We start from the raw sequence: 23,302 nt of genomic DNA, 5'->3' as shown, positions 1-23,302 counted from the left end.
CCCGGTCACCGCTCGCCCCGCCCCCCCCCCCCCCGGGTCTCTCGCCGCGGAGAGCCGAGTCCGTAGAACAGCAGGGAGACCCCGTCCCCGGCCGCCGCCCGCCCCCGGCCCTCTCGCCACCAACGGGAGAGTCCTTAGGACAGCGGGAGGACCCCAACCCAGGCCGGTGCCGCCCCTCCGTCCATCCACGGCCACTGCTCACCCCCAGCCCTCTCGCTGCCGGGGCGACAACGGTCCGTAGAACGGCAAGGGGACCCCATCTCCAGCCGCCGCCCGGTCCCGGCCCGGCCCAGGCTCCCGGCTTGACCCTCTCACCGCCGGGAGGCGGAGAACCCCTAGGCCAGCAGGGAGGGCCCGTCCCCCGCCCCCAGCCGGGCCGGGCCCTCTCCACGGCGGGAGGACAACGTCCTTAGAACGACAGCAATGACGACGGTACCGGTCAAACGTTTAGCGGGCACTGGGGTAGACGCGAGACAGGTTGTCCCCCGTGGGGCTCGCGGTCTTAATCCCCATTTTACAGACGAGGTCACCGAGGTACAGAGACGTTAACCGACTGGCCCAAAGTCACCCAGGTGACCAGTGGCGGAGGGGGATCAGAACCCCCGACCGGCAGGGAGGCCCCATCCCCGGCCACCGCCCAGCCCGGACCGTCCCCGCCCGCTGTCCAGCCCCCGGCCGTCTCACCGCTGGGAGGAGAAGAGTCCGTAGAAGAGCAGGGGGTCCCCGTCCCCGCCCTGGGCCGTGGAGGTCAGGGTCACCACGGCCCGCAGGACCGGAAGGCTTCGGCCGAGGTCGGGGGCCGGGCAGAGCAGCGAGGCCTTCAGGAACGTGGTCCACCGCCTCTGCAGGGTCTTCAGACCCCCCAGGTCCCCCTGGGGAAGGAGGCGGGGATCGATCCACCGATCGACCGGAAGGGGGTGGTTGATCGGAAGGGGGGGGACCGGGTTTCGGAAGAGGTTGCCCACGGCGGGGACGGGAACGGAAGCGATGCCGCGCGATTTCCGCTCCTCACACTCCCTCCCAGATGGTCTCCCTTTACGCTCCCCTCCCTCGGCCCCACCGCGCTCTCTCATCAGTCGTGCTTATTTTCTGCAAAGCGCCGTACTGGGCGCTTGGGCGAGTAGAGCCTAACGGTAGTCTAGAGCCCAAGGCCCGCCCCCGGCCAGCGGACGCGACGGGGTTCCCCACCTTGCACACCCTGGCCAGGCGAGGCACGGTCAGCTTCTCGCCGGAGCCGTACTCCCGGGCCGTCTCGGTGAAGAAGAAGAAGATCTCGTCGTCCTCTCCTGCGTCCCCCTCCACGAACTCGGCTGCCACGAACCTGGGGGCTGTGGAGACGGGGTTGGGGGGGGGGGGGGGGGGGGGGGGGGGAGAGGAAAACGCCAGCCATGTCCCCGGCCCCTCCTAACCCCCCTTTCCTCCTCCAACCGCCCTCCCCGCCCCGTTACCGGCCCCGATTCCCACTCCCCCTCCCTGCCCCCTCTCCCGCGACACCCCTCCCCCCGCCCGCGCCCGTCCTCGCCACTCTTCCCCCGACTCCTCTCGATGCCCACGCTGAGCCAAAAACCTTTTTATGGGAATAATGATAACTGTGGTATTCGTTAGGCGCTTCCTCTCCTCTAAGCGCTGGAGCAGGGACAAGGCAGTCAGGTCGCCCCCGTGGGGCTCGCCGTCTTAATCCCCATTTTACAGACGAGGCCACCGAGGCCCAGGGAAGCGAAGTGACTTGCCCGAGGCCACGCGGCGGACAAGCGGCGGAGCCGGGATTGGAACCCACGACCTCCTGACTCCCGGGCCCCGGCCGCTACGCCGTGCTGCTTCCCACGGTCTCCGTTCAGCGCTTTCTGCGCGCCGAGCACTGGACCAAGCGCTGGGGCAGATACGAGCTATCAGGTTGGGCGCACGGGGCTGCCGGTCTCAATGCCCGCTTTAGAGATGAGCTGACTGAGGCACAGAGAGATAGGTGACTTTTTTTTTTTTATGTCATTTGTTAGGTGCTCATCGTGTGTCAGGCACCGTTCTAAGCACGGGGGTAGACAGATAATAATAACGATAATGATAATAATAATAATAATAATGTCGGCGTTTGTTGAGCGCTTACTCTGTGCAGAGCACCGTCCTAAGCGCTGGGGAGGATCCGGGGTCCTCGGGTGGTCCCGCGTGAGGCTCACCGTCAATCCCCGTTTTACAGAAGAGGTGACCGGGGCGCAGAGAGGTCAAGCGACTCGCCCGCCGTCACACAGCTGACGGGTGGCGGAGGCGGCATTCGAACCCACGACCTCCGCCCCCCCCCCCAAGCCCGGCCTCTTGCCGCCGAGCCACGAGGTGGGACACGGTCCCCGTCCCCCACGGGGCCCACGGGCTCCGCCCCCACTCTCCGATGAGGGAACCGAGGCCAGGGAAGCGGGGAGACCGGCCCGAGGCCAAACCGACAGACGAGCGGCGGAGCCGGGACCGGAACCCGGGTCCTCCCGGGTCCCGGGCTCTAGCCGCCGGACCACACCGCTTCCTCCCTCGCGGTCCCTCCCCTCTTCCTCCCCCGGCCAGTGAAGTGAGGTCAACCACACCGGTCCGTCCACCGAAGCCTTCCCTCCCCTGGCGGCCCCACCATTGAGCCAGACGGCCGAATTCTCCGTCCGCACCCGTTGGTCCGGACTTCCCGTGGCCCGCGAGATGATCGGCTCCGACCCCAGGAAGTTGTTCACGGTCGCGGCGTAGAGGACGCCCCCTGCGAGGGGACGAAGGGTCGGGGTCAGGCCTCCGAAACCAAGGGGCGGCGGAGGGGCCGGGGAGGGGGCGACGACGCGATTCTGCGTCGCCCCGACCCCCCTCCCGGCCCCACGGCGCCGACGGCCGTCTCTGTCATCTACTGACGTATCTATTGCCGTCGGGCCCTGAGGTCCATCTCCGCAATCTATTGATTTCTGTTAACGTCGGTCTCCCTCTCCAGACCGTAAGCTCGCCGTCGGCGGGGAATGTGTCCGTTCTACCGCTCTTCGGTCCTCCGTACAGTCCTCTGCACGTAATAAGCGCTCCGTAAATACCACGGACTCTTTGACCGCGGACGGCGCGGGGGTGGAACCGACAGGGCTCACCCAGTTGGGGCGAGTCGATCGATCGGTAATGGTAAGAATAACTGTGGTACTTCTTGATGATGATAATAACAACCTTGGCATTTGTTAAGCGCTTACCGCGTGCACGGCGCCGTTCTAAGCGCTGGGGGAGATCCAGGGTCACCGGGTTGTCCCTCGTGAGGCTCACGGTCTTCGTCCCCGGTTGGCAGACGAGGTCACCGAGGCCCAGAGAAGTGAAGTGACTCGCCCACGGTCACACGGCCGACGGGCGGCAGGGCCGGGATTCGAACCCACGCCCTCGGGCTCCCAAGCCCGGGCTCCCTCCCCGGAGCCACGCTGCTGCTCCGTTAGGCGCGTACTACGTGCCGAGCGCCGTTCTGAGCACCGGGACGGATACGAGGAAAGCAGGTCGGACACGGACCCTGTCCCGCATGGGGCTCCCGGTCTTAAACCCCATTTCCCGGAAGAGGGAAACGACTCGCCCGAGGTCACACAGCACTGACGGGGCGAAGCCGGGATCAGAGCCCACGTCCTCGGACTCCCGGGCCGGGGCTCCTTCCGCCAGGCCTCGGCTGCTTCTGTGGGCGGGGCACCGTACTAAGCGCTCGGGAGAGGATAACGCAACAGCGAAGCGGCGTGACTGAGCGGAAAGGGCACGGGCCGGGGGGTCGGGGGATGTGGGTTCGAATCCCGGCTCCGCCGCTTGTCTGCTGTGTGACTTCGGGCAAGTCCCTTCACTTCCCCGTGCCTCGGTGACCTCACCCGCAAAATGGGGGTTAAGACCGCGAGCCCCCCGCGGGACCACTCGATCCCCACGTATCCAGCCCAGCGCTCGCAACGGGGCTCGGCACATTCGGTGCTTTTAACAAATACCAAAGTAATAATACTACTAATGATGACGCGTTAGATCGATATATTGACCTCACGTTAATTATATATCGATGCATTACATATCATAAATTAATGGGCGCTACTATAATCTGTCAGGAATAATCGTCGTTACCATTCACAGAATGCGCAGCTACGAACCCTGCCCACGATGAGCCGGGAATCAGTGGGGGACGGACTCAAGCGCTGATATCAATTTAAATATCAGGGAGGGGTCACGGTGGCCAAGAACGGAGAATAATAACAATACTGGTATCCGTTAAGCGCTTACTAGGTGCAGAGCACTCTTCTGGGAGGGAAAAGGGGGGGACCCCTACCGCACAGAGACCCTCTGATCTCTTGGACTACGAAATGCCCCCCATCTCCCCGGCCCCCCAGAGCCCCGATTCCGATCAGCCGACCAACCAATGGCGTTGACTGAGCCCCTACCGGGTGCGGAGCACTGTACCGAACGCTTGGGACGGCCCAAAGGAACAGAGTCGGTAGCCGCGGTCCCCGTCCGCAGCGAGCTCGGGGCCTAAGAGGGAGACTCTAGAGCCAATCAGTCGGAAGTATTTATTGAGCGCTTACTGCGTGCGGAGCACTGGACTAAGCGCTGGGGGGAGTCCAATAAAACCATGTTACAGAGCTGGGAGACGCTCTGCCTCCCTTCCCCATCATTCCTCCCCAGCCCTGTACCTCTTCTCCACTTGGGCTGTTTTTGTACCGGGCTGTCCCAAGCGCTTAGCACAGCGTTCTGCACGAGGTGAGCGCTCAATTTATACGACTGAATGGATGACTCCTCACCCTCCTTCCCCCCCACTCCTCTCAATCCCCGCTCCGAGCCAACACTTCTTCTCTACGGTAAGCGTGAGGCTCTCGCTCTGCGCCAAGCGCTGTACTGGGCGCTGTAAGCTCGTCGGGTGGGACACAATCCACGACCGCCTCGGGGCTCAGCGTCACTTCGCCCCCGTTTCGCAGACGAGGCAACCGAGACCCAGACAGGCGACGGTTTTTTAACGGCATCTGCTAAGCGCTCACTACGCGCCAGGCTCTAAGCGCCGGGGGAGAGGGGAGCTTATCGGGTCGTCCCACGTGGGGCTCACAGGATGCATCGCCATTTTGCAGATGAGGTCACTGAGGCCCAGAGAAGTGAAGCGGCTCGGTTTTGATGGTATTCATTAAGCGCTCGCTATGGGCCGGGCACCGTACTAAGCGCCGGGGCAGCCTCAAGCCCCGGTCCCCGCTCCGGGCCCCCGCAGAGGACTCACCGACCATCACGGCTGCCGAGGACTGAGCTGGGTCAAAGGGACATCGGCCCCGGCCGCTCTCCGGACGCTCCACTTGGCGGAAACTCCGCGTGTCCTGCAAGTCGACGCAACGTTTCATACGCGCGCTCGCCCCATCCCCGACCCCACGGCCCCCGTGTACGTAGTTAGGGTCCTCTCCCAAGCGCTCAGTGCACTGCTTTGCACCCGGGAAGCGCTCGACAAGTATGATTGAATGAAAAAAATCTTGAATTACTTTAAATTATACTAATAAAACAACACTTTTATGATGGTTTATAACGATAAACGACTTATTCGCTCATGTTACGATCGGTCAAGTCAGGCAACTGTATCCCTTGAGCCCTTCCCGTGGGCAGAGCACTGGACCGTGATTGAACGAGTATCTTCGGCGAAGCGGCGTGGCTTTGCGGAAAGGGCTTGGTTCTAATCCCGGCTCCGCCACTGGTCTGCTACGTGATCTTGGGCAAGCCACATCGCTTCTCTGGGGCTCAGTGACCTCAACTGTAAAATGACTATTGTTATCATTAATAATACTAATGACACCTCTAAATCTATTTTTAAACTATTTCATCTTATTAGAAATCATTTTTAGATTCGATTCTTCGAAATGATAATAATGGTACTTTTTACGACGTGCCAAGCACTGGGGTAGATACAAGGTCATGAGGTTTGTCCCCCGTGGGGCTCACGGTCTTAATCCCCATTTTACAGATGAGGTCACTGAGGCACGGAGAAGCGACTTGCCCAAGGTCACGCGGCTGAGTGGAGGAGCCAGGATCAGAACCCATGCCCGCGCATCTTCCACTGGGCCACCCTGCTTCTCGGCTCACAGGTCAAGACCGTGAGCCCCGCGTGGGACAACCTGACGACCTTGTATCTCCCCCAGTGCTTAGAGCAGTGCTTGGCACGTAGTAAGCGCTGAACAAACATTATTATTATTTAAATTATCTAAGTCACCTATTCCTTCATGCTACTCTCAGTCGTATTTAATGAGCGCTCACTGTGTGCAGAGCACTGTACTGCGATCGAGTGAGGGAATGAGCGTCTTTAAATTATATATATATCATAAATTACTTCTTCATTCAGATGAATATCAGCCGGTCAATCGCATTTAATGAGCACTACTGTGGGCGGAGCACTGTACTACGATTGAGTGAATTGATACCTTGAGAGGCAGCGTGGCTCAGTGCACAGAGCCCGGGCCTGGGAGTCAGAAGGTCGCGGGTTCTAATCCCGGCTCCGCCGCTTGTCAGCTGTGTGACCCTGGGCCAGTCACTTCACCTCTCCGGGCCCCAGTGGCCTCATCCGTCAAACGGGGAGGAAGACAGCGAGCCCCACGGGGGACAACCTCATTACCTTGGATCTATCCCAGGGCTCAGAACGGTGCTCGGCACACAGTAAGCACTTAAATACCAACAATATCGTTATCATTGCTGAAATTAGAAAAGTACTTATTGATAGTAATATCAGCCATTCATATCTACGGCGCCTTACGGTGTGCAGGGCACTGCACTGTGAACCAATACCTTTAAACGATATAATATAAATCACTTATTCATGTTAATATCGGCCAGTCAGTCCTATCTGCTGAGCACTTCCAGGCGCAGAGCACTGTACTGAGCGCTTACTAGGCGCCAGGCACTGCCTTAAGCGGCGGGGTAGATCCGAGCTCAGCGGGCGGGACCCGGCCCGTGTCCCCCGAGGGGGCTCACGGCCTTCACCCCCATTTTACAGGAAGGAACCGAGGCAGGGAGGAGTGAAGCGACTCGTCCGAGGTCACGCGGCAGGGCCGGGACGGGAACTGGGCGCCCTCTGACCCCAGGCCCGGGCTCCATCCTCTAGGCCACGCCGCTTCGCCTCAGCGTTTAGTACAGTGCCCGGCACATGGAAAGAAATACCATTAAACCGAAAAGGGGGAAGGGGGAGGGTTGCAGTTCCAGCCTGGGCCGTCCCGCCCCAGCAGATGGCGCCACTGCTGTTTATTGAGCGCTTACTGTGTGCGGAGCACTGTACTGAGCGCTTGGGAGAAGCCAATCCAATGATAAACGGACACATTCTCTGCCCCTGCTCATCCCCAACCACCTCCTTTTTCTTTTTTTTAAATCCTCCTAATGGCACTCGTTAAGCGCTCAGCCATCCGACACTATTTATTGAGCGCCTACTATGTGCAGAGCGCTGTACCGAGCGCTTGGAATGGACAATTCGGCAACAGACAGAGACAATCCCTGCCCGCCGACGGGCTCACAGTCTAATCGCTTACTACGCGTCGAACACCGTTCTCAGCGCTGGGGTGGGAACGGTCTCGATCCCCTGTACGGGCACAATCCACATGCATTCACTCATTCAATAGCATTTATTGAGCGCTTACTAGGTGCAGAGCACTGCACTAACCGCTTGGAATGGACAAATCGGTAACAGATAGAGACGGTCCCTGCCCTCTGACGGGCTCACGGTCTAATCGGGGGAGACGGACAGCCAGGAACGGTAGCAATATATCGGATCGAGGGGACGTACATCTCAATAAAACAATAGCAAATCAAGAGAATCAGGGCGATGTACATCGGGGGGCTCACACGCCTAAGCACTGAGCCCAGTGCTCTGCACACGGAAAGTGCTCAATAAATTGGGATCGGAACCGCTGCGGCGTGGGTCGGTGGGAAGAGCACGGGCGCGGGAGTCGGAGGGTGTGGGTTCTAATCCCGGCCCCGCCACCTGATCAGCCGGGGGACTCTGGGCAAGTCACTTCACCTCTCGGTGCCTCACTTACCTCATCTGGAAAACGGGGATTAAGACTGGGAGCCCCAAGTGGGACAACCTGATTACCCGCTACCTACCCCAGTGCTTAGAACAGTGCTTGGCACGTACTTAGCGCTGAACAGATGCCATCATTATTATTAAGACTGTGAGCCCCAGGTGGGACGGAGCCCGTGTCCAACCTGACTCGCATCTTCCCCAGCGCTTAGAACAGTGCCTGGCACACAGGAAGCATTGTGGCTCAGTGGAAAGAGCCCGGGCTTGGGAGTCAGAGGTCACGGGTTCGAATCCCAGCTCCGCCCCTTGTCAGCGGTGTGACTGCGGGCGAGTCGCTTCGCTTCTCTGGGCCTCAGTGACCTCATCTGTAAAATGGGGATTAAATCTGTGAGCCTCACGTGGGACCACCTGATGACCCTGTGTCCGTCCCCCCCCCCCCAGCGCTTAGAAGAGCGCTCTGCACCGAGTAAGCGCTTAACAAATACCAACATTATTATTATGATTACGTGGGACCACCTGATTACCCTGTATCCACCCCAGCGCTTAGAACAGTGCTCTGCACCGAGTAAGCGCTTAACAAATACCAACATCATCATTATTATTATTATCGTAACAAATACCATTAACAAAGAAGAGAAGATAAGGGAAAAACGTCGGTGCTGGCTACGGTGACAGGAAAATCGGGGAGGACGGGGTTAGGGTGGGATGATGCCATGAGAACGCAGGACTCTGTGTTAATAGGCAACGCTGAAATTTCTAACGCTGACCTGTTTTCCTGCTTTGCCTTGCTCCTTTTATTATTTCTATCCTTCCTAACGTACCCACGGCACCTTTAGATTTACAATCCCTCGCCTACAAGAATTCGCCATCTGTCTCAATTAGCATGCCCTTCCCCAACACGGAGGAGAGTTCCCTGCACGTGGTAATCACTCAACAATATTTACTGAGCGCTTACTCACGCGCGGCACTGTACTAAGAGCCTGGGAGAGTCAGTAGACGCGATCCCGGGTCTCCAAGAGCTTCCTATCCCGCGGGTGAGAACAATAATAATAATGAATAATAACTGCGGTACTTGTTAAGCGCTTACTATGTGGGGGGGCACAGGATCATCAGGTTGGACGCAGTCCCTCTTCCACATGGGGCTCGCAGTCTGTGGAGGAGGATCTAATCCCCGTTTGACAGGGAAGGAAACCGAGCCCCGGAAAAGCGAGGCGACCCGCCCCGAGTCCCGCAGCAGGCAGGTGGTGGGGCCAGGATTAATCACGACGCTACGTGTTAGGTGCTTACTACGTGCCGGGTACTGACGAGAAGCAGCGTGGCCTGGCAGGCAGAGCCAAGGCCTGGGAATCCGAAAGCCCTGAGTTCCAATTCCGGCCCCGCCAGACATCCGCAGTACGACCTCGGCCAGATCACTTCCCTGGCCCCAGTTGCCTCATCTGAAAAACGGGGATCGAGACTACGAGCCCCGCGCGGGACAGGGACTGCGTCCAACCCGATTAGCTCATACCTGCTCCGGTGCTTACAACAGTGCCCGGCACGCAGTACGTGCTGAACAAATCGCACAGTTATTACAATTATTAGACCCTCGCCCTGTCCCCCAGGCCACTCGCCGATAGGACCGACGAATGATTCGGCAGGTGAAAAGCTGAACGGATTCAAGGTGGGGGAAGGGGTCTGACATCTCCACGGATGAACGTTAGACACCGAAGAGGTTGGGGGTGGAGGATGGACCACGGAGGTGGCTATCCAGGAGGGCAGCTGTCAAACTTTCTCCAAGAAGTTGCGTCTGGGTCCAAGGCCTGGGGTCGATGGTCCACGGAGCTGACCCAAGTGGACAGAGCCGGGGCCTGGAGTCAAAGAAATCACGACTTCCGATCCCACCGCTTGCCTGCTGTGTCGCCTCGGGCAAGTCGCTTCACTTCTCTGGGCCTCAGCTACCTCATTTGTGAAAAAAGGGGATCAAGAGGACGAATTACGGATATCGACACAGTAATACCCGTGTCTGTTAAGCACGTGCTACGTGCCAGGCGCCGGTACCAAGCGCCGGGGTGGACACCGGCAAATCCGGGCGGGCACGTTCCCCGTCCCGCGTGGGACTCGCGGTCTCAATCCCCCTTTGACAGGTGAGGGACCCGGGGCCCGGAGAAGCGAAGTGACTTGCCCAGAGTCACACAGCAGACAAGGGGTGGAGGCGGGATTAGAAGCCCTGACCTTCTGACTCGCAGGCCCGGGCTCTAGCCGCTACGCCACGCTGCCTCTCCCCCGGGGGCTGCGGAGCCGAGGGAGGGGTGGATAAAGGGAGAAAATCCAAGCGCCAGGGCGACCCAGGGGGGAGAAGAGGGAACCCTCCATCCTCAGATCCGACAGACGGTGACCGTCCCCGCCTTCAAAGCTTTACGAGTCACTTAACTTCTCGGCGCCTCGGTTGCCTCGTCTGTAAAATGGGGATGAAGCCCGTGAGCCCCACGTGGGACGACCTGATTCCCCTGGGTCTACCCCAGCGCTTAGAACAGTGCTCGGCACGTAGTAAGCGCTTAGCGAATACCGACATCATTATTATTATTGAAGGCCCACCTCCTCCAGGAGGCCTTCCCGACTAAGCCCTCCTTTCCTCTTCTCCCGCGCCCTTCCGCGTCGCCCGACTCGCTCCCGTTATCCATCCCCTCCCTCCCCGCTTATGCTCATATCCGTCATTTGTCGATTTCTATTCCTACGTGCCCCCGCCTCTAGGCTGTCAGGTCGCCGCGGGCAAGGGAACGTGTCGGTTTATTGTTCTTCTGTCCGCCCCGAAGCGCTCGGCACAGTGCTCTGCGCACTCTGAGCGCTCAACGGATACGACCGAACCAACGAATGACGCAAACGAGGGCCTAGTCGCGGTCGGCTCCGGCGGGGCGGAGAGAAGGCGGGCGGGAAGCCCGCGCCCCGCGCCGGAGGCGGAGACACTGGTGAAACACGAGGGCTGCGGACGGAAAAGCTCCAGAGGGAAAACCCGCCGCCAAACCCGGCCGCGGCCAAGGAAGCTTCCCGGGATCGGAAGCTTGGGGAATCCCAGGTCAGGGGAAAGTCAGGGACCAGGAAGGTTCCCGCTTGGGGATTGCGTCTCCCGCGGCGTGGAATTACAAGCCCTGTCCTCGGTTTTTTCTTTCTTTCTTTGTTTCGTTCAACCATATTGAGTGCTTACAATGTGCAGAGCACTGTCCTAGGCGCTTGGGAGAGTATAACAATGAAACAGACGCATTCCCTGCCCACAGTGAGCTTACCGTCTAGGGGTCCGCTTGCTTTTTATGGCAGCTGTCGGGAGCTTTCTATGTGCCAGGCACCGTTCTGAGGGATGGGGTAGAGCCAAGATCACGGGGGGTTGGACATAGTCCTTGACCCACATGGGGGCGGATGGTTTTAATCTCCGTTTTCCAGATGAGGGAACTGAGGCTGCGGCGAAGAGACCACGCAGCAGACAAGTGGCAGGGCCGGGATCATAACCATAATAATCATCACGGCGCCCGTTAAGCATTTACCACGTAACGAGCACCGTCCTAAGCGCCGGGGTAGATATAAGTTAATCAGGTGGGACGCAGTCCCGTGGGGCTCCCGCTCTAAATCCCCATTTTCTACGGATGAGGTAAGTGAGGCACAGAGAAGCGAGGTGACTCGCCCTAGGTCACACAGCAGACAGGGGGTAGAGCCGGGATTAGGACCCGTGACCTACCGGCGCCCGGGCTCCGTCCACTACGCCACGTCAGAATTCAGGTCTTTCAGACTCCCGGGCCCGGGCTCTATTCACTAGGCCACTCTGCTTCAGATGCGATCGCTTATTTATTGTTTTTAAACGGCGTTTATTAAGTACTTCCAACGTGTCAGGCCCCGTACTAAGCGCTGGGGCAGACACAGGTTAGTCGGGTTGGACACGGTCCCTGCCCCACATGGGGCCCGCAGTCTTAATCCCCGTTTTACAGATGAGGGAACTGAGGGGCACTGAGAAGTTAAATGCCCGCCCCAAGGTCACACAGTAGACGAGGGGCAGAGCTGGGATTAGAACCCAGGTCCTTCTGCCTCCCAGACCCGTGAGCTATCCACCGGGCCCCTCTGCTTCTCACGTTAAATGTGATCATTTATTAAATGGGGCGGCGGTTTCCGCGTCTCCCTCCGTGTTCGAACCGGCTCTCTTTCTACGCCGGAATTCTGGGGTGGGGGCACCCTGATTTAAATGACAGGGAAGGGAACGGTGCTGTTCCCCAGACCCAGGCAGCAGGGTGGTCTAGTGGATAGAGCCCAGGCCTGGGAACCCGGGGGTCCCGGGTTCGAATCCTGCCTCCACCACTTGACGGCTCGGGCAGGCCGCTTGATAAATACCACAATTACGAGGATGATGATTATTAGGGACGGGTGAGACCCTCAACCTCTCCACCTCCCGGCCCAGAATCAGCCCGGGGTTCAAGTTGGGAAAGCTCCCCAGCGGGAGGGGGCCGGGGGAGCTCAAAGCCTGCTCGTAAGACTCCCCGACGGTCCCAGAACGAGCTCGGGGCTGGCACGGGCTCCGAGACTCCCCCTCGGGGAGTCCCTGGGCCCAAGCCCCGCCGCACCACACCCTCGGTCTGCCCCCCCCTCCTCCGTCTCTCCAAACCCCCGGGGACCTTCGTTCCCTCTCCTCAGCCCACGGGCTTCCCCTTCCCCCGATTCCAACGCTAGCCCGCCCAGCGGGGCCCGGGAAGCCCAACTGGGAATACCCGGACCCGCGCGCCCGGGGGAGAAGCGGCAGGGGGAACCCGACACGTCCGACCACACCCCGCAACTCAACGGTCGCCCCTCGCCCAGACGCTCAACCTGACTCGGGAATACAACTGTCCCCCCGCCCCCTAAATCCTCACAGGTAGACTCCGGTCCCCCTTCCCCGCATCCCCATCCCCAATCGCCTCCCCCCCGACCCCCCCCCCCCCGGCAATCCAGACTCAGGGCCCCGGCCCCGTCCCCCCCACCACCCGGACTCGACTGGGGGCCCCGGCTTCCCTCTCCCTCCCCCTCAAACCCCCAACACTCACGACGAATCCGCACTGCGGGTCGAAGGCGAAGGTGCCGCAGGCGAAGATGTGGGTCCGGTTGACGAACTCGAGGATGCGGATGTAGTTGTGACACTCCGCCTGAAGAAAAAGGAGGAGGTTCCGGACCAGGGACGGACGGAGGACACGCGCGGCGGGTTTCGGGGGGCGGGGGAGGGACGTGAGGGGTCACAAACGAAGGGGCGAAGGACCCGAGGCGGCGGGGGACGGGGGCGGCGCCCACCTCCTTCTTTCCTTTTTTCCTACAGGTGTCTCTGTGTTTGTCCGGAACCTTCCAGTCGATCTGCGGAAAGAGTCCGGCACGGCCCGCGCTGAGCCCGTTCCGACCCCACCTGGGCCCACACCGCCCTCGGCCTCTTCTGGTGGCCCACGGACCGTCGATCTATCGATCGATGGTATTTACTGAGCGCTCGACCGGAGGCAGGGCACGGTACTGAGCGCCTGGGACAGGGTCGGGGGACACGCTCCCCCCGCCCGAGGGGAGCCGACGGTCCGACAGCAGCGAGGCACGGCTTCGGAAGGGAAGTGGGAGGGGTGAATAAATCAGGGCGACGGAGAGGGGAGCGGGAGGAGAGGAAAGGAGGGCTCAGTCGGGGAAGGCCTCTTGGAGGAGGTGGGCCTCGAGGAAGGCCTCGAAGGCGAGGAGGGGCATCGTCCGCGGGACACGGGGCGGGAGGGCGTCCCGGGTTCCGGAGGCAGGAGGGGGCCGAGGGGTCGGTGAGAGAGAGAGCAAGGGGAGCCCCTCGTGAGGCTCCAGAACCCCTCCAGCTCTTACCAGTCGATCGCTTGCCAAGTGCAAGCGCTCCCCTAAGCGCTTGGGAGAGCCCGGACCGACAGAGTCGACCAGCCGAGTTCCCTGCCCCTAACGAGCTGACCTTGGGGGGGGGGGGGGGGGGGGGGGGGAGACCAAAGCGGGGTCTCTTGGGGGAGGTGTCCACATCCACCCCCTCCCCGACCGCCTGGGTCCTCCCCAAAGCCCCCCGCCCCGCCCTCCCCTCGACGCCGCCGGCCTTCCGGCTCTCACCCTGCGAGGGTCTCCGGGTCCCCGGGGCAGGGCGAAGATGGCGTCTCGGGCCCCCACGTAGAGGGTCTGGGAGAGGACGTCAGCCACAAGCACGCTGTAGTTGCTGACCCCGGGCCAAGAGAAGCGTAACACCGAGGGCTCCACCTCTACGCGGGAGGGAGAGAAGACGGGGCATCGGCGGGGGGACGGGACGGCGGGATCCGGCCCGGGGCCCGGCGGTGGAGGGTCCTGGGTTCAGATGCCTCCGCGGCAAGAGCACGGGCCTTGCGGGTCGGGGGACGTTGGGTTCTAAGCCCGGCTCCGTGTGACCTCGGGCAAGTCGCCTCACTGCTCCCCGAAATTCTCTCCCCGCCTAGACCGCGAGCCCGTCGCCGCGCAGGGACCGTCTCTGCCTGTTGCCGAACTGGACGTTCCAAGCGCTTAGCGCAGTGCTCGATAAATACCGTCGGATGCATGAGCCCGGCTGGGCCTCGGCTACCTCGTCTGGAAAACGGGGATTGAAAAGGGTGAGCCCCACGTGGGAGCGCCCTCCCTCCTCACCTCCGCCAAATTAACTCTGTCCCCCCCTTCAAAGCCCTCCCGAGAGCCCACCTCCTCCAGGAGGCCTTCCCGGACTGAGCCCCCCCTTTCCCTCCGCTCCTCCTCCCCTCCCCGTCGCCCCGACTCCCTCTGCTCCACCGCCCGCCCCCCCGCCCCCCGGCACTAGTGCACCCGGGCCCATATTCATTATTCGATTTATTTTATTCATCATGTGTGCACACCTATAATTCTCTTTATTTACAATGACGCCATCGAAACCTGTCTCCCTGTTCGGTTTTAGGTTGTCCGTCTCCCCTCTTCTAGACTGTGAGCCCGCTGTGGGGTAGGGACGGTCTCTGTCGCCAAAATGTACTTCCCGAGCGCTTAGGACAGTGCTCTGCACAGCGTCAGCGCTCAATAAATAGGACCGAATGAATGAGTGACGGAGAAACGGCCACCAGGCGGGTGACGGCAGGGGATTCTCTGGCCCGGGCCCCCAGGTTAAGAGCGGACGCACACCACACCCAACCTCCGAACGGCGCTCGACGCTCAGTCCCTCCATTCGGTCGTATTTATTGAGCGCTTACTCTGGGCGGGGCACCCCACTAAGCGTCTCGGCACTGTGCTGCGACTGTACTCTGGACTGTAAGCTCATCGCAGGCAGGGCACGTGTCTGCTTATCGTCGTACTGTCCTCTCCCGCGCGCTCAGTACAGCGTCCCGCCCCCGGTAAGCGCTGAATCGGTGCGATCGGATGAATGATGACGATCGCGGTACCGGCGAGGCGCCTGCAACGTGCCAGGCCCTGTGCTGAGCGCTGGGGAGAGACGACCTCATCGGGTCGGCCGCGGCCCACGTCCCGCGTGCGGCTCGCTTAGTACAGTGACCGACCACAGTGACTTCGCCGGGGCGGGTCAATCCATCCGACGCGTTTATTCAGCGCTTACTACGTACAGAGCGCTGTACCAAGCGCTGGGGAGAGTCCAATCCAGCGGAATGAGCAGACACGGTCCCCGCCCGTAACGAGCTCGCAGTCCGGACGACTGAAAAATCCCCATTTTACAGAGGAAGCGACCGAGGCCCAGAGAAGGGAAACGACTTGCCCGGGGTCGCGCGGCAGACGAGCGGCGGAGCCGGGACGGGAACCCAGGTCCCTCCGACTCCCGGGCCCGGGCCGCGGCCACGAGGCCGGGCTCCTCCCCGTGCCAATCCTCTGCCCTTCGCCCGGGAAGAATTCCAGGAGCCCGGAGAGACTCCGGGAGTCTCGAGTCGGTCCAGAGGAAAGAACTGAGGCGCATTCCGTCCCCAAGGCGCTGTGATTAATGCTATCTGATCAGCGCTTATCCCGGGCCGGGCACCGGGGGAGACCCAAGATAACGAGGATGGGCAGGGCCCAGGTCCCGCGTGGGCTTCCGGCTCCGCAGCTCTCACGTGCAAATCTCTAATTTATTTATATAAATGTTCATCTCCCCCTCTAGACCGTAAGCTCTCGGTGGGCAGGGAAATGCGTTTATTGTTCCCTACTCTAGCGCTCGGTACGGTGCTCTGCACCTAGGAAGCGCTCAACAAATTCACTCATCTAAGCGTATTGGTTGCACGCAGAGCACCGTACGGAGCGCCTGGAAAGGGCGATCCAGCAACGAATAATACGCTCGACCCAGCGACCGACTCACAGTCTCCATTTCCATTTTGCGGAAGAGGGAACTGAAGCCCGGAAAGCCGAGTGGCTTTTTTCTTTTCGGTTAATGGTATCCGTGAAGCGCTCGCTACGTGCCAGGCACCGTACTGAGCGCTGAGGTGGATAGAAGCTCACGTCCCAGGTGGAGGCTCACAGTCCTAAGCCCCGTTTTCCAGATGAGGGGACTGAGGCTCAGAGAAGTGACTTCACTTAAGGGTATCTGTAAAGCGCCGGCTCTGTGCCAGGCGCCGTACTAAGCGCCGGGGTGGGCGCGAGCGGATCGGGTCAGACACGGTCCCCGTCCCTCGGGGGGCTCACGGTCTCCACCCCATTTTACAGAGGAAGGGACCGAGGCCCCGAGAAGCGGCGTGCCTTTTTTTTTTTTCAATGGCACGTACTAAGCGCTCACGACACGCCGGCTCCGGAGTAGATACCAGCTCATCAGGTTGGGCCGAGCCCCTGCCGCACGTGGGACTCACAGTCTTCGCCTCCGCCTTCTGGATGAGGGAACGGGTGAGAGCGATGAAGTGACCTGCCCGGGGACAGGTGGCCGAGGCAGGATCAGAACCCAGGTCCTCCCGACTGCCAGGCCCGGGCTCCAGCCACTGGGCCACGCCGCTCTGTGCTCTCCCTTGCCCCTAGATCCTCGAGACCCTGAGTTCACGGTGGGCAGGGAACGGGTCTGTTTACTGATCATCACGGCGATCGTTCTGGCATCGGTTAAGCGCTTACTACGTGCCGGGCACTGTTCTGGGCGCCGGGGGAGATGCGAGATAGTCACGTTGGACACGGTCCCTGTCCCGCACAGGGCTCCCAGTCTTAACCCCCACTTCACAGACGAGGGAACCGAGGCCCGGAAAAGTGAAGCGACTTGCCCGAGGTCACACGGCAGACAGGCGGCGGAGCCGAGATTAGAACCCATGACCCTCCGGCTCGCCGGCCGGCGCTCGCTCCCCCAGGCCGGGCTGCTCCTCGGTCCTCCTCGGTCCTCTCGTTCTACCCAAGCGCTCGGCACACTGCTCCGCGCCTAAGAAGCGCTCGGTAAGCAGGACCACGAACGACCCGCTGGCGACAACGCTCGGCCCCGCTCCCCGGGCGAGGCCGGCGGCGGGTGCGAGGAAGGGAGGCCGGGGGCCGGGAACGGCAACGGCGCCGGGGCCAAGTCCGACCTCTCCCGACCGGGGGCTTGGCTCCCGTCATCCCAAACTCCACGTTCCCTCCTTTCCTCGACCGGGAGGTCGGGAGCCGGGAATGGGATCGGGCAGACGGGAAGGCGCGGGTGGCAGCTGCCCCAACGCGTCCAGCTAAACCCGGCTTTTATCTCTGACTGCCTCACCCGCTCGGCACAACCCGCCGGCTTTTTTCGTTCGTTTTTTTACGGCATTTGCTGTTCAAAATAATAACGATAGTATTCGCTAAGCTCTTACCGTGTGCCGGGCACTGGACCGAGCGCTGGGGTGGACACCAGCTCATCAGGCGGGACACGGTCCCTGTCCCACGTGGGGCTCGCCACCTCGGTCCCCGTCTGACAGATGAGGGAACCGAGGCCCAGAGGGGTGAGGCGACCGGCCCGCAGTCCCGCCGCTGGCGGAGCCGGGATCCGAACCCGCTGCGCCGCGCCGCCGACGTGACTCGGCCGAGGTCACGCGGCCGACGAGCGGTGGAGCCGGGATTGGAAGCCACGGCCCTCTGGCCCCCGGGCCCGTGGCGCCGACTGTGCGCCGGACGCTGTACTAAGCACCGGGGTGGATATCGGCTCGTCGGGCTGGGCCCGGCCCGTTGCCACACGATAAGCGTCCAGTGGATGCGACTGAATGAATTTCCCCCGCCACGGGGCTCACGGTCTCCATCCTCACTCTACGCAAGAGGGAACCGAGGCCCAGAGAGGCGAAGTCACCTGCCCAGGGCCACACAGCAGACCTACGGCGGAGCCGGGATTAGAACCCAGCCCCTTCCGACTCCCGGGCCGGGGCTGCGGCCGCTGGGCCGCGTCGCCTCTCGTTTAAGTCGCAGCCGGGGCCGGGGAACGTGTCTACCCGTCGTTCCACGTCCTCTCCCGAGCCTCCTTTAGTAGAAGAGCGGCGTGTCTCGGGCTTGGGAAGTCAGAGGCCACGCGTTCGAATCCCGCCTCCGCCACTCGGCAGCCGGGCGACCGCGGGCGAGTCCCTCCGCTTCCCCGGGCCTCGGTTCCCTCCTCTGCGAAACGGGGACGAAGCCCGGGAGCCTCCCGTGGGACAACCCGATGATCCCGCATCTCCCCCAGCGCTTCGAACGGTGCTCCGCCCACAGGAAGCGCTTAACCAACACCAACGCGATTGCTGGGACCCTGGGCCCAGTCGCTTCACCTCTCTGGGCCTCGGTGGCCTCGTGGGGAAAATGGGGATTAGAAAGGGGGAGCCCCACGGGGGACCACCCGAGGACCCCCGCGTCGACCCCGGCGCTCAGACCGACGCCCGGCGCTACTCGGGGGGCCGCGCGGCTCCGCGGGGGCAGCCCGGGCCGGGGGGGGGGGGGGTCGGAGGTCACGGGTTCGAATCCCGGCCCCGCCCCCCGTCAGCCGGGTGACCGCGGGCGAGTCCCTTCACCGGGCCTCAGTCCCCTCAGCTGCAAAATGGGGACGGGGGCCGCGAGCCTCACGGGGGACCACCTGGCCACCCTGCCTCTCCCCCAGCGCTTAGGCCGGCGCTCTGCACCTCGGAAGCGCTCAACAGATACCGCCACGATTACTAACAAATGCTTTCATCGTCTTTAAGCGGAAAGGCCTCGCCGTCGGCTTTAAAGCCGTCGATTCCCCTCGCCCCCTCCAACCTCACCTCGCTTCTCTCCTACTTCTCTGTGCCTCGGTTCCCTCATCTGCAAAATGGAGACGAAGACCGTGAGCCTCACGGGGGACCACCTGACGACCCCGGATCCCCCCCCCCCCGGCGCTTAGAACGGTGCTCGGCACCTAGGAGGCGCTCAGCGGAGACCCACGTTATGATATTTAACGGGCACGCGCGGCGCCACGTGCGAAGCGCCGTCGCCGATCCGAGGTGACCCGCGCGGGGCTCCCGTTTTACGGAATCCGGTGGGCCTCTGCTCGTCCCTTTCCGCCCCCGCTTCCCCTCGCGGCGACGACCCCTTTTCTCTCTTCATTCGGCCGTATCTATCGAGCGCCGACTGCGTGCGGGGCACCGCACCAAGCTCCGTCTGTCAAACCCGACAGACGGCGACTCTCCTGCTTCAGAGCCTTCCTGGAGGCCCGTCTCCTCCAAGAGGCCTTCCCGGATTAAGCCCCGCTTTTCCTCATCTCCCACTCCCTTCTTCATCGCTCCGCCTTGTTCCCTCACATCATCTATACATATAAATACACATGATAATGTTGGTACCTGTTAAGCGCTGACTATGTGCAGAGCGCCGTTCGAAGCGCTGGGGTAGACACGGGGGAATCGGTCGCCCCCCGTGAGGCTCGCGGTCTTCATCCCCATTTTACAGATGAGGGAACTGAGGCCCAGAGAGGTGAAGCGACTCGCCCACGGTCACCCGGCTGGCAAGTGGCGGAGCCGGGGTTCGAACCCATGACCTCTGACTCCCAAGCCCGGGCTCTTTCCACTGAGCCACCCTGCTTCTCTCTCTCTCTATATATATGCTTTGCACATAGTAAGCGCTTAACAAATGCCATCGTTATCGTATATATTATTATATATACAGTATATATTATTATATATATAGTATATATATATACATACATACACATGTATATATATACATATATATACATATATATACATACATATATATACATATATATATACATACATACACATGTATATATATATATACACATACACACACACTATATATCTATATCTATCTCTCTACATATGTAAACATATATGTATGTGTGTATATATGTGTGGGTGTGTGTGTGTATATATATGTGTGTGTGTGTATGTGTGTGTATATATATGTGTGTGTGTGTATATATGTGTGTGTGTGTGTGTATATATATATGCATATACACACACACAGACATACACACACACAGACATACACACACACTCTATATATGTATATATGTATATGTGTATGTGTGTGTGTGTGTGTGTGTATAGATACAGATAGTGTATATCTATATATGCGTATATACATCTACACACACACACAAACACACACACATATATAGTGTGTGTGTGTGTGTGTGTGGAAAGAGAGAGAGAGTGTGCGCGTGTGTGTATACTGTATATATAGTAATATATATGATAACGATGGCATTATAATAGCGCTTATAATAATAGCACAGTAGATGCTACATATATACTACAGTATATAGACTATATATACAGTATATACACGGTATACTACAGTAGACGCTACACGTATACTATATATAGCGATATAATATAGAATTTAATATATTCGCACCTGGTAAGCGCTCCATAAATACTACCGAATGAAGGAATATGCAGTATAGATTACAATCGGTTACCATATATTATACATAATAAGGGTGGCATCTGTTAAGCGCTTACTCTGCGTGAAGCACATACACGCGCACGTACGTATGTAGGTATTTGTGATTGACGGATCGGTAGTGACTGACGTCGGTCTCCCCACCTTTAAACGGTGAGCTCGTTCCGGGCAGGGAATGTCACGACTGCCCGTCACGCTTTACTTCTCCCAGGCGCTTAGTTCAGCGCTCCGCACCCAGGGCGCCCTGAAGAACGACACCCCAGCGGCCCAACGGCCACGACGACAACCACGGTACCCGCCAAGCGCTCCCCGGGTAAGAGGGGCGGCGCGGCTGAGGGGCAAGAGCCCGGGCTTGGGAGTCGGGGGTCACGAGTTCGAATCCCGGGCTCCGCCGCTCGCCGGCTGGGTGACCGTGGGCGAGCCGCTTCGCTCGTCTGGGCCTCGGTTCCCTCGTCCGGCAAATGGGGAGGAAGACCGTGAGCCCCACGTGGGACACCCCCATTCCCCTGGGTCTCCCCCGGCGCTCAGCACGGGGCTCGGCGCGTAGTAGGCGCTTAACGGATACCAACCTTATCATTACTATTGAGAAGCAGCGTGGCTCAGTGGAAAGAGCACGGGCTTTGGAGTCGGGGCTCGTGAGTTCGAATCCCAGCTCTGCCACTCGCCGGCTGTGTGACTGCGGGCGAGTCGCTTAACTTCTCCGTGCCTCAGTTCCCTCATCTGTAAAATGGGGATTGAGACCGTGAGCCCCACGTGGGACGACCCGATTCCCCTGTGTCTACCCCAGCGCTCAGAACAGTGCTCGGCACATAGTAAGCGCTTAACGGATACCCACCTTATTATTACTGGGTGCCGAGCCCCCGTGCTAAGCGCCGGGGGAGACAGCAGGCCATCGGGCCCTGCCCCTTGGGGCCGACCCCTTTCCATCCCCATTTTGCAGAGGGGGGGAAACTGAGGCGGGGGGAAGGGACCGGCCCAAAGCCACCCGGCCCCGCGCGGGGGGGGGGGGGGCTGGATTCGAACCCACAACCCGTGACTCCCCAGCCCCGCCGCTTTTCCCGTCAACGCGTCTCCCGCCCGCAGGAAGCCCACAGTCTAGAAACCAACGCCGCCAGACAGGCAGGGGACCCACAGAGGAAGTTAAACCTCTTCCTCTCGCCCCTTTTTTGCTTTTTTAAAATGGTATTGAAGCAGTGACGACGCATCGGTTTAATCGTGTGCTGCCAAAACGGTATTGGTGATAGTATAAAGGACAATAATAACCGTGGTGTCTGTTAAGCGCTCTGTTCCAGGCACCGGGCTAATAATAACAGCGGTCGTATGAACAAGTGACCACATCTGTTAAGCGCTTATTATGTTCCTGGCACAGTACTAAGCGCTTCCCCCCCCCCGGCCCGCCACGGGCTTGCGGCCTCATCCCTCCATCGCTGCTATTTACTGAGCGCCCCCCGCGTGCACAACACCGCGCGGAGCGCTCCCCCCCGGCCCGCCACGGGCTTACGGCCTCATCCCTCCATCGCTGCTATTTGCTGAACACTTCCCGGGTGCACAGCACTGCGCTGAGCGCTCCCCCCCCCCCCGCCCGCCACGGGCTTGCGGCCTCATCCCTCCATCGCTGCTATTTACTGAGCGCCCCCCGCGTGCACAACACCGTCCTGAGCGCTCCCACCCCGCCCGCCACGGGCTTACGGCCTCATCCCTCCATCGCTGCTATTTACTGAGCGCCCCCCACGTGCACAACACCGCGCTGAGCGCTCCCACCCCGCCCGCCACGGGCTTACGGCCTCATCCCTCCATCGCTGCTATTTACTGAGCGCCCCCCACGTGCGCAACACCGTCCTGAGCGCTCCCACCCCGCCCGCCACGGGCTTACGGCCTCATCCCTCCATCGCTGCTATTTACTGAGCGCCCCCCAGGCGCACAACACCGTCCTAAACGCTCCCCCCCCCGGCCCGCCACGGGCTCGCGGTCTCCCCCGTCCCTCACTGCCATTTCCTGAGCGCTCCCCCCCGGGCGGACCCCGCCCCGCCGGCCGCTTCCCGCATTGCGGGCCGGGGCGCCGCGCTCACCGGGCAGGGGCAGGCGGGTGCGGGGGCCGCGGAGGCCGTGCGGGAGGACGGTCCCGGCCGGGAGCGGGAGCAGCAGCAGCAGCAGCGGGAGCAGCGGCGGGACGGGGCAGAGCCCCGGGACCCCCATGCCCGACGCCTCGGCTCCGCTCGGCTCCGCAGGTAACGGCCGGACGCGCCCCCCGCCCCGTCGACCAATCGCGGGCCGGGGGCGGGGCCGCGGAGACCCGCCCCCCCGCCCCGCCGGCCAATCGCCGGCGAGGGGGCGGGGCTTCCTGGAGCCCCGCCCCCGTGGGGAGCGGTCGGCCCCGCCCCTTGCCTGGCGGCCAATCGCAGAGGAGGGGCGGGGCCTCGGGAGACACGCCCCCGCCCCGTCGGCCAATCGCGGGCGAGGGGAGGGGCCTCGGGAGACACGCCCCCGCCCCGCGGGCGAATCACCGGGGAGGGGGAGGAGCCTCCGGGAGCCACGCCCCCGTGGGGAGCGGTCGGCCCCGCCCCCTGGTCTGGCGGCCAATCGCAGGCGAGGAGA

General features: G+C 61.1%; 1 protein-coding gene across 1 annotated transcript in view; it reads right to left on the bottom strand.

The window, feature by feature from the left end:
- Positions 1 to 22,945, bottom strand: part of SEMA4F (ssemaphorin 4F) — a 35,298-nt gene extending 12,353 nt beyond the window's left edge. The window contains exons 1-8 of the mRNA XM_029063825.2: positions 22,777 to 22,945; positions 14,060 to 14,205; positions 13,259 to 13,318; positions 13,018 to 13,116; positions 5,213 to 5,306; positions 2,609 to 2,728; positions 1,189 to 1,328; positions 685 to 872 (exon numbers count right to left, since the gene is read on the bottom strand). Of these exons, the coding sequence (XP_028919658.1) occupies positions 685 to 872; positions 1,189 to 1,328; positions 2,609 to 2,728; positions 5,213 to 5,306; positions 13,018 to 13,116; positions 13,259 to 13,318; positions 14,060 to 14,205; positions 22,777 to 22,903 (974 nt within the window). The 5' untranslated portion in view covers positions 22,904 to 22,945. The remainder of the gene's footprint in view (positions 1 to 684; positions 873 to 1,188; positions 1,329 to 2,608; positions 2,729 to 5,212; positions 5,307 to 13,017; positions 13,117 to 13,258; positions 13,319 to 14,059; positions 14,206 to 22,776) is intronic.
- Between the last annotated feature and the right edge of the window lie 357 nt (positions 22,946 to 23,302).

The sequence above is a fragment of the Ornithorhynchus anatinus genome, chromosome 4, assembly GCF_004115215.2.
Source record: "Ornithorhynchus anatinus isolate Pmale09 chromosome 4, mOrnAna1.pri.v4, whole genome shotgun sequence".
NCBI classification, from domain to species: domain Eukaryota; kingdom Metazoa; phylum Chordata; class Mammalia; order Monotremata; family Ornithorhynchidae; genus Ornithorhynchus; species Ornithorhynchus anatinus.
Note: the sequence above shows the minus strand (reverse complement) of the source record. Positions and strands in the feature narration are given on the sequence as shown.